Below are 16,161 nucleotides of genomic sequence, written 5' to 3'. Positions count from 1 at the left end.
GGGGCTGCCTATACAACACTATAGGAATGAGGAACTGCCTATACAACACTATAAGGAGAGGGGGCTGCCTATACAATACAATAGGGAGGGGGGCTGCCTATAAAATACTATAGGGAGGGGGCTGCCTTTACAACACTATAGGGAGGGGGGCTGCCTATACAACACTATAGGGAGGGGGCTGCCTATACAACACTATAGGAATGGGGATCTGCCTATACAACACTATAAGGAGAGGGGGCTGCCTATACAATACAATAGGGAGGGGGGCTGCCTATAAAATACTATAGGGAGGGGGCTGCCTTTACAACACTATAGGGATGGGGGCTGCCTATAAAATACTATAGGGAGGGGGCTGCCTTTACAACATTATAGGGAGGGGGGCTGCCTATACAATACTATAGGGAGGGGGGGCTGACTATGCCACACTATAGGAATGGAGAGCTGCCTATACAACACTATAGGGATGGGGGCTGCCTATACAACACTATAGGGAGAGGGGCTGCCTTTACAGCACTATAGGGAGTAGGGTCTGCCTATAGAATACTATAGGGAGGGGGGATTGCCTATACAACACAATATGGTGGGGGCTGCCTTTACAACATTATAGAGAGGGGGGCTGCCTAAACAACACTATAGGGAGGGGATTGCCTGGGCAACACTATAGGGATGGGGACTGCCTATACAACATTATAGGGAGGGGGGCTGTCTATAAAATACTATAGGGAGGGGGCTGCCTTTACAACATTATAGGGAGGGGGGCTGCCTATAAAATACTATAGGGAGGGGGCTGCCTTTACAACATTATAGGGAGGGGGGCTGCCTATAAAATACTATAGGGAGGGGGCTGCCTTTACAACATTATAGGGAGGGGGGCTGTCTATAAAATACTATAGGGAGGGGGCTGCCTTTACAACATTATAGGGAGGGGGGCTGCCTATACAACACTATAGGGAGAGGGGCTGCCTTTACAGCACTATAGGGAGTAGGGTCTGCCTATAGAATACTATAGGGAGGGGGGATTGCCTATACAACACAATATGGTGGGGGCTGCCTTTACAACATTATAGAGAGGGGGGCTGCCTAAACAACACTATAAGGAGTGGTGGTGTACCTATACAACACTACAGGGAGGGTAGGGGGTGCATATACAACACTATAGGGAGTGGAGTTGCCTATACAAAACACTATAGGGAGGGGGGCTGCCTATACAAAACTATAGGGGGGCTGCCTACACAACACTTTAGGGAGGGGGATTGTCTATACAACATTATAGGGAGGGGGGCTGCCTATACAACACTATAGGGAGGTGAGGCCTTAATATATTGTGTGATATGAGGGACAAGAGGGGAGCTGTCTTAATAGTACATGGGTGCGAGTTAGGCTATTCATTTAATGGTGGAGTTTAGTTGGGGATAATTATTTAATGGGTGTTATTTTACTTATGGTGTGATGGTGGGTAAATTTAATGTATTGGTGGGGCAGTTTGGAGCTATTAATTGAATGTGGGGCTGAGTTTGGGGAGGAGGACTATTTATTAAATGTGAATATTAGTTATTTAATGCCTGGGATGGTTGTGGGAAATGGTTATATTAAAAGTAAATGCTATTAATTTACTGCTGGGGCTATTTGAAGGGACGGAAATATGTTTATATATTAAATGGGAATACTATTAATGTAATGTTGGGGCTGATTGAAGTGAAATAGATCTATTTATCAAATGTCAGTACTATTATTTTAATGTTGGTACTGGAGGGAGGCCTAATTATTAGATGTGGGCGCTATTAATTTAATGCCGGGGCTGGTTGGAGATTTCTACATTTCATGTACCCATTTTTTTTTTTCAAAATAGGGCCTCGAGCATTCCAGGAATCAGACAAACAGCAACTGATCTAAAAAAACCAGCAGCCACAGGTGGTGAAAGTGACAAGAACAGGTAGGAGAGAGCAGGAAAGTCTGCCAACTGTCCTGAATCTGGTTGGGCATACCCAAATTTGGGTGACTGTCTTGCTTAGTCAGGATTTGGTCTGACTACAAGAACAGTTAGGAGCTATGTCCCGCTTCACACTGTACTACTCGTGAAGACAGAGCTGCGTGCACCTAACAGTAGTGTTTACAGTTTTGTCTCTGTATTTGTTTAAAACATATAAAAAATGATAATCCCCCTGTTAAGTGCCCCGGGCCCCCCAGAGCCTTATTCCAGCTCTAGTGATACTTTAGTGGTTCTTACATTGATTCCATTATCTGCCTTCTACCTTGTACTGCTTCCATCTGCAGATCACTTTGTTGAACATCCCCAATATCATTAATGCTGCCTCCTTTGTACTTGATATATCGCAAGCAAACCCTTGGAATAGCTCTCCCCTTTACTTATGCCATTGTCTGCCAACTTTCCCTGTACTGTTATTAATTCAAACACCCCCAATCACAGGACACATTTAGGGCTCATACACAATTTTTACAACAGAAGTGTTTTCTTGTAGATGGATGAAACATTTCACCCTTGTGGTGATCGCACTGGATAGCAATTTATTATAAGGATTATTTTTAGGGTATTGTTTGAAACACTCAGCACACACACACATATATGTATTGCATTTAACTCTATCATAATCACTGTTAAATCTTCCCTTTCATCCTTGCACTATATCCCTCAACTACACCTTGAATAGCTGAATAGGAGACTGTCTGTGATTAGTAAATCACGACAGTATCATAGCCGCACATGCGCAGTAAGACCGATGGGTCGCGCATGCGCAGTTCGTCTAGCGCAATGCGCATGCGCAGTTCGTCTAGCGCAATGCGCATGCGCAAAATGGCGATGCGCATTACTATAAATAATCCCTGGTTTTAGGCCACACTTATCACCTCCTGAGGAAGTCCTGTTTGAGGACGAAACGCGTAGAGGCTTCTTTCCAACTGTTCCTGTGTATTTGGGTCACCACACCATCAGTCAATCCTGTGCGGAAGACTGTGGGAGGTTCCTGCTGTACCTGAGGACATGGTATATCTGATACCTGAATTTCAGATAAGCTTGCATTATTATTACTCTTTGTGAGTGTGCATTTTATATGTTAAAATCCTGATTAAATACTGTTACCTTGAAATACTACACCATATAGTGTATTATCTCCTTTTTTTCTTACCCATTGAGTGGAAGAGAGATATGATGTTTACAGTATGCTGATGTTTTTGACTGGAGACCAGACTTGCAGTTGCTGAGTATGCTGACCACATAATATTGAAAGTGAAGTGGTTGTTAAGCTGTGTTCCAGTGGATTAATCATACAGATAAGCGATATAATTTCCTTTGGGTGTGTAATACTATGGTGATGGGCTATCACTAACACACTGCTTCTACTAATCCTATGCCTATATTATTCTGTCTTTTATATGTGCAAACTGGACTCATACCCTTGGTCCTATAAGACCGTCCAGCAAACGTGGAACTTTGATCCATTGACTATACTATTATTTCCCCACTGAACCTGGGATAAATTCCTAGTAACACACCATTGTGCGCCGTATCCTTGTTTGACTTTCTATATATATATATATATATATATATATATATATATATATATTTATATTAAATAGAGAGCTTTGACTTGTAGTTGGCATCTCAGATCGTCAGGGAAAGATGCAACAGTGTATGAGGTGCTCACATGCTGCTCTGGCAGACTGATCAAATACGATTAAACCAGCTTGTTTCGTAATAGTTAAACTTATTAAACTAAGTCCGATATGTTTCTATGAAGAGAATATTGGAAAGATATGTTAGAAGGCAACTAAACAAGTTGGTGCGCAGAGACATAAACCAGTTGCAGATCATTCAAAAGGAATCATGTATTTTTATAGCACAGGACTTGCAGTTTTTTCCCTGCATTGCCTTAGAGATGACTCATTGTGTATTACGTCATCACATCCAGGTTTTACTAAATGTTACCACAACTTAATTACAGTAGCTTTAAATCCCGCCTACTTTTGTGTTTGCCCCACCTTCATTTGACTTGATCCCACCCACGAGGCCACTTCAAGAATTTTTTCCAGGGCCACTTTAAATTTGCAGTCTGCCCCTCCACACAATTATGCAGTGTTAAGTACAAGCGCCAACAACAAGTGTCTTTTTGCTCAGTGATGATCGACTGTGTTCACCAGAGATATATAGCGCCTTGTGCCGAGTTGAACTTACACCAGTTTGCATAGCATAAATTCCATTAAGTTACAAAAATTTGCACCGCACATGCCCACAAAGAGAATGCACAAACAGAGTTACGCACATCTGCCACTTGCTCCTTCTTACGTCAGAGAGGCGGAACGTGGAGGGATGGACAGTCTAACGTAGGCTGGCATAATGATTATATTAATTAAGCAACATCATTTTTGATTGGGACTAACCTCAAACAAGATTACTGATGATGAAATCATAGTCACAGCATTTCCTTTTACCAATGTACAAATATGGACAGTGTTAATTTGGAACCCTCTGTACAGCAATCTTGTGGCTACGGCCCAAAAGTGGACCTGAGACTGTACTAGTGTACTTGTTATTTTACTATTCCATTATTATGGTCTTTTTGTGTTGTTTGCCCTCTTATTCTACTGCTTCTACATATATCAATAAATTAAATATTTCAATAAAAAATATTTAAATATATAAAACTGAAGTAAATTATAGAAAAGCTGATTATTTAAAAATGACTTACCACCTTCTTCATTCGCGCTGTCATTATTAATATTGTTGTTGTTGTTGCTGTTTGTGTTTTGACCATCACCATCCTTTGTTTCCATTATGTCCTCATTGAAATCTACACCTAAGATGAGAGGAATCGGTACATAAATATTCATATGTATGAGTGGGGAATTTAGTCATTTAGCTTCTGTGCAATACAGTTGTAATAATAAGAGAAATATTCTCTCAGAAATAGATACATAACAGTTTACATCTATTACATTATTTTATTGTTTTGCAACAGCTCCTACAATTGGGCTTTATGAAGTAGCTTTTTTGACAAATAATATTTCTGTTGGGTACTCTCCGATGCTGTGGATTGTTGTATTGCATAAATTATCCCATTCACAATTTATGTCTCCTCTATATATTACAGATAATAAATCATACTGGATGTACAAGTCCAACTGTAACATATTTTACAAAATGTTGCCCTTGTTTGTTTATGGCAGTGTGAGTTACAGAACATTACCGAGTAACTAATACTACAGGAATATATTGTTGAAATAGCAATCACAAGACTTCATAGCAAAGCTTGGAATAACATAAATACATATATAACATCACTAGAAATAAAATGCCAATGAGAACCAAATATACATTTTCAAGAGACAGAATAAAATAAAAACTATTCTGAGAGTTTCTATTTATGGTAAAATAATAGTAAAATAATATTATTCTGCGGTGAAATTGTGATGTGATGAATCTATTTTTGCACAAATGTTCCCTTATATACAGATTTAGACATGGCTTAGCGTGTACACTATGGAAACTAAGGGGGGGACAAATTGTGTTACTGATAATGGTAGGAGCTGGGCAGATCAGCCCATTCCTTGCTGTATGGGGCTGGGTGTTGGTAAGTGCCTCACTCTCTGCCTATGTTCAAAATAGATTTCGTGCTGACGGACAGGGTGATTATTTCTATTTCAAACAGTAGAAATTTTACATTTATAGGGGTATTCCTGCTATAGACATTAATCAGTCAAACCAGCGACGTAACTGTAGGGGGTATAGCGGCTTATGGGCCTGGAGGTGAGGGGAGCTGGGCAATGTAAAGACACACGCCCCCTCTGAGACCCTTGCTCCCTACTGAGGACCCTGTTCTGCTCTCAGAAGAGCAGAACTTGGCATGTTCTGAGCGGAGCGTGCGGTGAACCACGCATGCTCAAACATGCCCCTCCCCCTCTGTTCTATCGAATCAAGGACCCAGAAGGTGAGAAGAGCATGGCTGTGCCTCTACCCAAATGTTGCTAAGGGGTCCAGTGCTGCATTGTTCCACCCTGAGTCAAACCATTAAATAATTTACTCAATCACACCGGCCTTACAGCCATTGATTCACACCACACCTGTGTTCCAACCTTATAGCCAGGGATGCCCTATTGCAGTGGATTCCAAACTTTTTCAGTTCAAGGCACCCTTAGTGCCTCCATAATTTTTTCAAGGTACCCCTAAGCCAAAATAATTACCAAGTAGTCCCCCGCCTTGCTTACCACTGGCCCTGGCCGAGGCACCCATGTGAGATCGCCGAGGCACCCCAGGGAGCCTAGGTGGACAGTTTGGGAACCATTGCCCTATTGTAAGGATTATCAGCAAGATGACTGAAACTTGTATTTATAGTCTCTTAAAATTAATTATGAAGCATGTGTTACAATTGGCATTAAAATGTATTAGCAGTACTGTTGCCAACTGTCCCTAATATCCATGGATAATGCCAGATTTTAAAGGTATGCCACTGAAAATTGGATTATTGTCTCTATTTTTCTCTATGCTTTTATTAGATTGTTAATGGCATGTAATAGCATGTAAAGGAATATGGGAATGTAACCTATTGGTTCCGATGACCAACCCCGCTTGCCCTTGTAACTGGGAGCAGCACAAAGCATCTTTGTACGCTGCACATTCCCATTCACTCATGTCTACAGCTTTGTTACTGTTAAATTGTAGTATTGCACTTTTGTGATTTATAAATTACTTTTTCTCTTACCTGTTGACCTGTCCCAGTTTACAATCTTTCGAGTTACGCATGTTATTTTGTCACTGACTCAGCACCATTTACCTGTATTAAGCAAACGTTCATCTGTGGCGTAATTGTTGTTATTTCTGTTCTTTTCCACCAGAGAGTCGTACACTGCATAAAAAGACAAGTTCCAATAAATGTCTGTGGTCAATATCTTTTCTCATGTGTCAAATCGTAACAAGCAATAGCTGTATTTTCTAGCACTGAAGCAAACTCAGTCTGATATGTCACTTTGTAAGCTTTAACACAATTTTGTAAATAAACCTACCTCATTCTATTGATTAATAAAAATGTACATTTACCAGTTTTTGCAAGATCAGGATAGTCCCGATTCTTATAAGAACCATTGTCTCCAGTGCGCAGTGAGCAAACGCCATTCAGTTCTCCTGTAGTGCTCCTGTTCTTGCGTCCCTTGAACTGCTGGCAAGTCTGTAAAGGATGCGTAAAGCAATAAACCTATTAGATCATTTATTAAAACCCATATAAAGGAAGCAGTGAATTTGCCCATGGCAAACAGTCAGACACTTTCACATTTGTAGATCATTTTAGAAAATGAAAGCAACCATCTGATTGCATCTGATTACTTGCTATGGACCCTATTTACAAGGCAGCCTTTCGTGTGATTAGCTCATGGTTTATACTGCACAGTGCTTATTGTTGTTAGACTATTCATGTTGCTATTACATTTTGTGCTTTCATTTTATTTTTCAGTCATGTTTATATCGAGCATTACATTTTACAAGTGCTGTGTTTATTACACATTTATAGAATACTTTTTTATACACAGGATAAGCAAACCCTGGTGTAAGGCACCAAGGCAATGAGATGACATGACATGGTAAGACAAGAGGTAGTTTTAAATAGAGTGGCGATATCTGGGTTTGGCTTAGTTAAGAGGTTGTATATATGACTTCAGGATGAGTTACTCGGTCACAGGAAAGAAAGTTTGTGTACTCCCCCCCCCCCCCCTAATCTCCTTTCTGTTATATTATGAGCCAGTGCTACTTAAGGTTGTCACGGCAGGTTAAGGTGGGGTGCCTGACCTTAACGTAGTGGTTATACATCTCAGGATGGAACATGCTACTCGTGGATATCTCTAGAGAAGTGTTTCCCCAACCCAGTCCTCAGGGAGCCCTATCAGTGGAGGTAATCCAGGTCACAAGTGAAATAATTATACCATCAGTGGATCTTTCAAAATGTGTCAGTCAGTAATGAATACACCTGTGCTCCAGCAAAGGGATATGGAAAACATGCTCTGTTAGGGGTACTAGAGGACTGGGTTCAGGAAACACTGCTCTAGAGCATAGTCCATGTGGGTAACGGTGATACAGTCAGTTTATGTTGCAACTGGAGAGGATGTTGCAACTGGAGAGGATAAAACATTGCTGTAATCTGGCATATGTCTTACAGATACAACCTGGCGTATACTGTTTTTTGATATTTGTGTTATATTTTGTTTGGTATTGGATAATAACATAATGTTTTCTATTTGTGTTTAATGATTTCATTTATAATAATAAAACTGGTGGGACCATTCCAGTCCAACACCACACAGCAAAGTTATATGTCTATTTAGTTACAGGTTAATACACGTGTAACGTTACACAACACGAGCACAAGTAAAAAGAGTTTTACAAATCATCATCATCATCATTTATTTGTAAGGCATCACAAAAACCCTATAGCGCTAAACAGTCAGGATTGTAAATTATACAAAATATAGATCCCAACAACATATGAGGTTGATGAAGGAGGTGTAGACATGAGACAGATGGTATAGAGGACCCTACTCGTGAGAGCTTACTGTCTAGGGGGCAGAGGGCAAAGCCAAGATAATAGATGTGAGTGCTGGACTTAGTGTGTGATTGGTATCAGAAGTAACATCAATTTTCTTTGGTAATTTGCAGTTGATTTGTTTCTTTTTACTACAACAGAAGTGAATATTCTCACTTACATTTCTCATGTTACGTTCAGAGAAGAAATTCAAAGAGACATGCAACTGTATAGAGTGACAGATCATATTCTGCTTTCCATTTTATACTTAGGGGTAGATTTATCAAACCTCTAAAATGGAAAAGTGGAGGTGTTGCCTATAACAACCAATCAGATTCTAGCTATCAATATCTAGAATGTACTAGATAAATGATAGCTAGAATCTAATTGGTAGGTGGATGTTTTCTCTCATTCACAATTATAGAGTAATTTTTAACACATCTTTAGAGGTATTGAAGTCCGGGCCCTGTCGTATAGTTTCAATAGAGTGCCTCTTAGCAGACAAAGGAAAGCACATTTCTAGGCAGATTTTATGTCATAAAAGTGTGATAGGGACAAATGTAATAAAGGCAATCCCAGTGTACTCTAAACCTAATGATTCATTTAAGACTTTAATCCAGCAAAGTATCATGGTCTATGGTTATATCTCGATTTACACCCACTCTCTGCTTTTAAATAATTGAGCAAAATGAGAAGATGTTGTCGATGTTGCCACCCTAGGGGGACATCGTCGGTAGGTCTATAGAAGACTTGTTCTGCACCACATTGTTGGGATGAGTACCCTAGGCCATCGGGGAAGGTTACATTGTGGTATGATGGTGGTATGAGGCTTTCATATGCTTCCTTATAGTGCTATCTCCCAAGACGACACCTGTGTTCTACACAAAATGTGCGTCTCTCTTCCAATCTAATTCCATCTTCTCATTCCCGATTACAGGACTTTTTTCGGGCTGCACCCAATTTATGGAAGACTTTTCTCTGGTCTTCAAACCTTTGCGCATTCTCAAAAACCCTCCTCTTCAAGTTTATAATATTCCTCAACCAGCCTCTTAATCTCCATAGGTTACCCTATTACCACCCTTTACACAGTTAACACAAGACAACAACCCTTTGACCAACATTGCTGTGTGACTGATCAAACAGCCCACTAAGTACTTTTTAACTTTGCATTGGGGCTTGTCACACATTGCACCAGCTAACCTGCATTTTGGTCACTGTTCTTACCTGTTTCCCTTGGTTCTCACTCCCTGCATTTACTTGCTGGTCTGAACTGAGCATGCGCACACCTGGGGGTAAATATATCAAGCTGAGAGTTTTCCGGCCGGTTTGAAAAACCAATGAGATTCTAGCTATCATATAATTAGTACATTCTACAAAATGACTGCTAGAATCTGATTGGTTGCTATAGGCAACATCTCCACTTTACAAACCCGCCGGAAAACTCTCAGCTTGATACATTTACCTCCTGGTCTTTTCAAAACGTGCAAGAACCTCGTGCCTCATCATCAGTCCTGTTCTCAAGCTGTTCCCTTTCCAGGTATCTCAGTGCATCAGTTCTCTGCAGTTCACCACCTCTCAGTTGGTATCCTGTGTTACCTGTTCTACGATCAAGACCTGCAGAATTGTTGCAGGAACCTCGCGCATCATAATCAGTCCTGTTCTCAGCTATTCGCTTTCTAAAGACCTTAATGCTTCGGTTCACTGGTGTTCATCTGAACCTCAGCATTTATCTTCCAGAAGGCCTGCTCCACTGCACGGTACCATCTCACCTTGCTCTAATCCCCCTTAGAGGACTGCGACCTGTGGCTAAAGAGCAGTTAAGTCCATATTCCCTTGCAGGGCTCCCTGGTGAATACCTCTCTACCGTTAGACTTCGCATCTCTCTGTGGCTAAGTCTATCTAGAGCGGAGCTTCGAGGCCTATTCCAAACTCAGGCTCCGTGACATGGCTGGACCAATATGCTATACGTAGCACCAGGGCCGGATTAACCCGAGGTCTAACTGGGCTATAGCCCAGGGGCCTCGAGCATCCAGGGGGCCCTTCAAAGTCCGCAAGAGCATTATTGATCGGTCCGGGGGCGGGGGCGCCCCCAGCCCGATCAATGCTGCTGAGCACAGTCAATCCAGTCCTCCGTCCCCGGCGCTCAGTACTCTGCTTACTGAGGAGATCTCGCGAGTGAACTCTCGCGAGATCTCCTCAGTAAGGAGCTTACAGCGCGCCGGGGACAGAGGACTGGACTGACAGGTAAGCGCTTTGGGGGGGCCCTCATGGGGGACGGGGGCGGCGGGCGGCTCACAATGGGGGCCTCACGGGGGAATGGAGGCGCCCTTAGCCCAGGGGCCTCCATTCCCTTAATCCGGCCCTGCGTAGCACTTAACCTCATATAGAAAACTCCCATTGCCCCAAAGATTGTAAGCTTGCGAGCAGGGACTTCCAATCTCTGTATGTCTGTATTACCTAATATTGTTTTGTTTCTTTGATGGTTCCCAATTGTAAAGCGCTACAGAACAAATATTGTTGATGATGATACTATGTATAAAGGCGTATGAGTTTATATAATCATTTTTATATTAAACAATATGTGGATATACAAAAAAACGATGTATAGGTGTAGGGCAATAAATGTATACTACAACAGTGTATATTCATCTGTACCCTCGTAAAAATAAAAAATAAAAAAAAGGAAGAAAGAAATATCTATAAAGCAAAATGAGCATAAACCATTATGATTTAAAAGAGCAATGTTAACAAATATTCAAATTCCATAAGACAATTTATTTAATATGAAATTATATAAATACGGGATAAGACACCTATGTATAGTCTTAGCCACAATGGGAGAAATTATTTTAAAATGTGCACAGTGTATCAAAAGTCTGTAAAATATCATGAGCTTAAAGAAAAAAATGAATGAAAGGTACTTTGATGATACTTTTAGAAGAAGTCCAATATGACCTTATATAGATAAACTATTAAAGCAAAATGACACAACTTTATGAAGGTCATATTGTAGAAACATTAAACATTTCAAAAACTTGTAGAAGATGATTTAAATAAAATCCATGAGAAGCAGTAAATCAAATACAAACTTTCAAAGATAGATTTAAATTAATTTAATTTTAGTTAATGACAAAATAATCATAAAACCAGGGGAGGATCTGTTATTTTAAATATATGCGAGCAAGCATAGAGATTGGTCTCAGACCTCCTGAAATATAAGCCCATTGATAAAGGATACTAATGACTACTGTAATGAACTTGTAGGGGCATGTTCAATTGTCGGCGTAAACGCTGAATATCTCGCGGTCCGCGCATTATTACCGTTATTACGGTAATAATGCGCAGAAAAACCGTTACTACGGTAATTTTCTCGCTGGATTTCAGCTCGCAGCTCCCTGAGCCGCAAGCTGAAATCCAGCTAACTAGTACTGTAATAACGGTAGTAGTTTTTACGCGGTGCGGAAAACTAACAATTGAATATGCCCCATAGAGTTCTAAACAAATAAGAATGTGAGTTCATAGAAGAAAGGTACTGAAAATATCAGTGTTTTACTGTCTTCCAAAGATTCACAAACAACTGATCAACCCTCCAGACAAACCAATCATTTCAGGCATATAACCCATTACAGTGAAATTACCTGAGTATATTGATTGGTTAATACAACTTATAATCATCATACAAAATAGTTATCTCATGGACACTACTCAGTTTTTATACATTTTCTCTGCTACAGCATTAAACGACAAGTCCACAATAGCCACTTGTGATGAGAAGTTCTTTTATACCAGCATTGCTCATGATGCAGGTTGTGCACATGCTGAACATATGCTTAATACAAGCTCCACGTACAACAATACACATTGCTATATTTGTTACTTTGTAGCATGTGAGGCTATATGTCAGATATATAATTCCTTGTCATTTACTCATTCCTTTTGTGATATGCAGTGCACGACATATATCTTTTTTTCAGTAACTGTAAGTTTATTTAAGGGTTTGGAAAAACTGTAACATATTCATCTTTGTGTCATGCAATGATAAAGTAAGAGTTATATGAACTCTTTACTACGACGTTAAACAATCAGATACCAATAGCAAATTCACTATAAAAACTAATTTCAGGATGTGACATAAATGAGGCTGGACCAAGAGGTATTTTTCGGAGAAAACTTGAAATGAATGATGGGACTTAAAAGTGACATTTTTAGTATTTTCAATAGGCATATTCAGAAAGATCTTCAATCTTGCAAAATAATTTGCAGAGTGGTTTTCCAGGAGCAGTTCTAAAAAATTAAAGTGAGCATGTAGCTATGTATATGTAAGGCGGAAAATAGGTGTTTTTGCAGGGCCGGCTCTGGCATTTCCAGCATTCGTAGTGAAGACCCTTTGGAATAACATCATTTTGTACCTAACAATCTCATACAAAGGAAATGATCACCAGTCTCTTATACAGCAAATGCCTTTTATAATTAAATCCAGCAAACGGACATCATAATTTATACCCAGCGAATGGCCATCATAATCATACCCAGCGAATGGCCATCATAATTATACTTAGCGAGTGGATATCATAATCATACTCAATGAGTGGAAATCATAATCATACCTATCAAATGGCCATCATAATCATACCCAGCAAATGGCTATCGTTATCATACTTAGCGAGTGGACATCATAATCATACTTAGCAAATGGCCATCATAATCATACCCAGCGAATGGACATCATAATCATACCCAGCGAATGGACATCATAATTATACTTAGCGAGTGGCCATCATAATCATACTCAGTGAATAGCCTTCAAAAACATATCTAGCTAATGGCCATCATAATCATACCCAGTAAATGGCCGTGACAAACATATCCCACAAATGGCCATTATAATCATTCCAACTGGGTGGCTATCATAATCACACCCAGTGAATGGACATCATAATCATACCAAGCTAAGGGTCATAACAATCAAACCGAGCAAACGGCCATCACAATAATACTCAGCAAACTGCAATCATAATTATACTTACATATCATATATACAAATTATGGGAGCCCTACATTCAAAATATCTGCACAGATGCACTGAACTTAAGCATTGTTTCCAGTTTGTAAATGTCCCCATAAAATGGTATATTAAAATATGAATTTGAGTGAGTTTGCCCACCAGATGGCAGATGTCTACTATAAATATTTTAGGTAGGCACTTCTTGTTCTGGTAGAGACAATTATATTCTTGCAAACAAGAAAATGCATAACATATTGCAAAATTGAATATTTTATTTTTAATTTATCCTGGTGGTGATAAAACCAAACAATATATTGATATTAGGGTTGGCATTATTTCCACTGTCTATTTTTGATATATAAAATATTTTGATGGTACAAATTGCTAAATAACTAGACAATAAATATGCCAACAATCATTTTCAGAATATATATATAAATATTGTTGATTTAACTCTCGCTAGTTAAATGATATAATTATTCACTGGTACGTTATGTGCTTCTGGGTTCTGAATTTGAATGTGATATACATAAAAAAATATATAGTTACTCTTACACAGAGTGCGTCAGCCCTGCTTAACGCAAAACAAAATCTAATTTTTGCATGTTGGTGCAAAAGTAGGTACACGTGCCCTAACCAATACTCATCAAGGAACACTCCTGACCAGGCCCGGCACTCCCATTAGGGCTCTGGAGGGCGCCTCAGAAATAAATTTACTTTAAAACTGTGCGGCGACCGCTGACCATACCTTTCACGGCCGCCGCACAGCCTTCAGATAAATCCACGGGGAGGGGGGATCAACACCGCCGCCTCTCTGCTCCGTCTCCTCCCCTCCACTCACTGACTGTCGGGCGTGACATCATCATCACGGCCGACAGTGTCAGTGAGTGGAGGGGAGGAGACGGAGCAGAGAGGAGCAGCTTTATGGAGGCAAGGTAAGGAAAGACGTGGGAAGGAGGGGGAGCGCCGATTTTGACAGTGTGCCGGGTGGCGATTTTCAAAGTGTGCCCGCGGCGGAGGGGGGGGGGGGGGGGGGTCGCCGATTTTTAAAGTGTTCCTGCGGCGGGGGGGGGGGCGCTGATTTTTAAAGTGTGCCTGCGGCGGGGAGGGGGGGGGGGGGGGTGCCGATTTTGACACAGTGCCTAGGGCGCCAAGGACCCTAGCACCGGCCCTGCCCCTGACCCACCCAAGTCCTCCCAGCAGCTAGGGGAAAACTTTTGCACCTCAACAGATGTCGCTCTCTTAGCCAACAAATCTATGCACTTTGCAGTAACACTAAATGCAATTTCCAGTAGGGATGTAATGTAACAAAGAGCACTTGGTCAGCGGTTGTGTGTGTTTGTGGTCCATAAATGATCCTTTGAATTGATAAATAGATATAACTAACTTTCACTCCGTGACTTGACATGAACTGTGCACTTGTTGCTGACAGTATAGTCACAAGTCAGCCAGAAGATTCAGCTTATGGCAGTTGATATTGACAGATGCAAATGAAGGTGGAATTTTCCTGCCAGTGTAAGTGTCGGCTGTTGCTTTGATGTAACACCTGCTGATTTCACGGGTTAGAATCTGACCTGTTTTTTTTCAGAATGTTACATTTATTTGGCTGAGTTTATGGAATGCACCTAAACAAATGAGCACACACCAGACCTAAATCTGCAACTAACAAGTCAGTGCAACGCCTACTTCATCACTGTGGTCAGTCAGAACAGATAAATATAAAGGGGGCAGAGTTATTATCTATAATTCAATGGTTTAAACATGTATTGCCAAGAAATGTTACCTGTCAGACATCCTCAAATGGTTGTCAAAATCTACAGCATTATAATATATATTTCTCTCACTTTTTAACAGCTAGGAATGTATGTGTGTTAAATCTATGTACTCTATCTACATTGTAGCAACCATACTGCATTACATTGCTACAATGTAAATAATTGATCATGTCAGTAACTTACATTGTAGTAATGGGCCTGATTCATTAAGGAAAGTTAAGTAAAAAAAATTGAGTAAGTAGTCTTCTGGACAAAACCATGTTACAATGCAAGGGGTGCAAATTAGTTTTCTATTTTGACATAAGTTTAATAGTGGCTGTTTTTTTATGTAGCACACAAATGCTTGATAGTTTATTTTTACATTGAAATTTAATGTTGATATTTGTGTTACATGAAAAAACAGACAGTATTTAACTTATGTGCAAAATAGAAAATTATTTTGCACCCCTTGCATTGTAACATGGTTTTGTCCAGGAGACAACTTACTCACATTTTTTACTTAACTTTTCTTTAATGAACTTAATTAATTGAGGTTATATCCCAAGTGGGGTGTAACCCCTACTGACCAATACAAAGTAGTTTTCCCATGCACTCACCAACCAGAACAAAGGCGTTCTGTATTAATTAGAAGGTAGAAGGCACTTTATTCTTTCCCACGCGAATTTCAAGCTAGAAGAAAGAAGAGGATCCCCCTAGATTGTCCAAGATTGTTTGTCCTCTTGAATTTGCTGCTAACAGCGTGGGCTGTGAGCGATGCTGCTGGGAGTGCTTTGAAGGGGGGGGGGGGGACTCTGTTTATTAATTTATTTATTTATGTAGAACTTGTGTTACACAAGCAAGGTCCACGCTTATGATCTTTATT

At 40.3% G+C, this 16,161-nt stretch overlaps 1 protein-coding gene across 1 annotated transcript in view; it reads right to left on the bottom strand.

Annotated features, from left to right (window-relative positions):
* Positions 1 to 16,161, bottom strand: part of ITGAE (integrin subunit alpha E) — an 84,311-nt gene that overhangs the window by 48,884 nt on the left and 19,266 nt on the right. The window contains exons 5-7 of the mRNA XM_075196942.1: positions 7,049 to 7,175; positions 6,786 to 6,857; positions 4,704 to 4,811 (exon numbers count right to left, since the gene is read on the bottom strand). Of these exons, the coding sequence (XP_075053043.1) occupies positions 4,704 to 4,811; positions 6,786 to 6,857; positions 7,049 to 7,175 (307 nt within the window). The remainder of the gene's footprint in view (positions 1 to 4,703; positions 4,812 to 6,785; positions 6,858 to 7,048; positions 7,176 to 16,161) is intronic.

This window comes from Mixophyes fleayi, chromosome 2 (assembly GCF_038048845.1).
Source record: "Mixophyes fleayi isolate aMixFle1 chromosome 2, aMixFle1.hap1, whole genome shotgun sequence".
Lineage (NCBI taxonomy): Eukaryota > Metazoa > Chordata > Amphibia > Anura > Limnodynastidae > Mixophyes > Mixophyes fleayi.
Note: the sequence above shows the minus strand (reverse complement) of the source record. Positions and strands in the feature narration are given on the sequence as shown.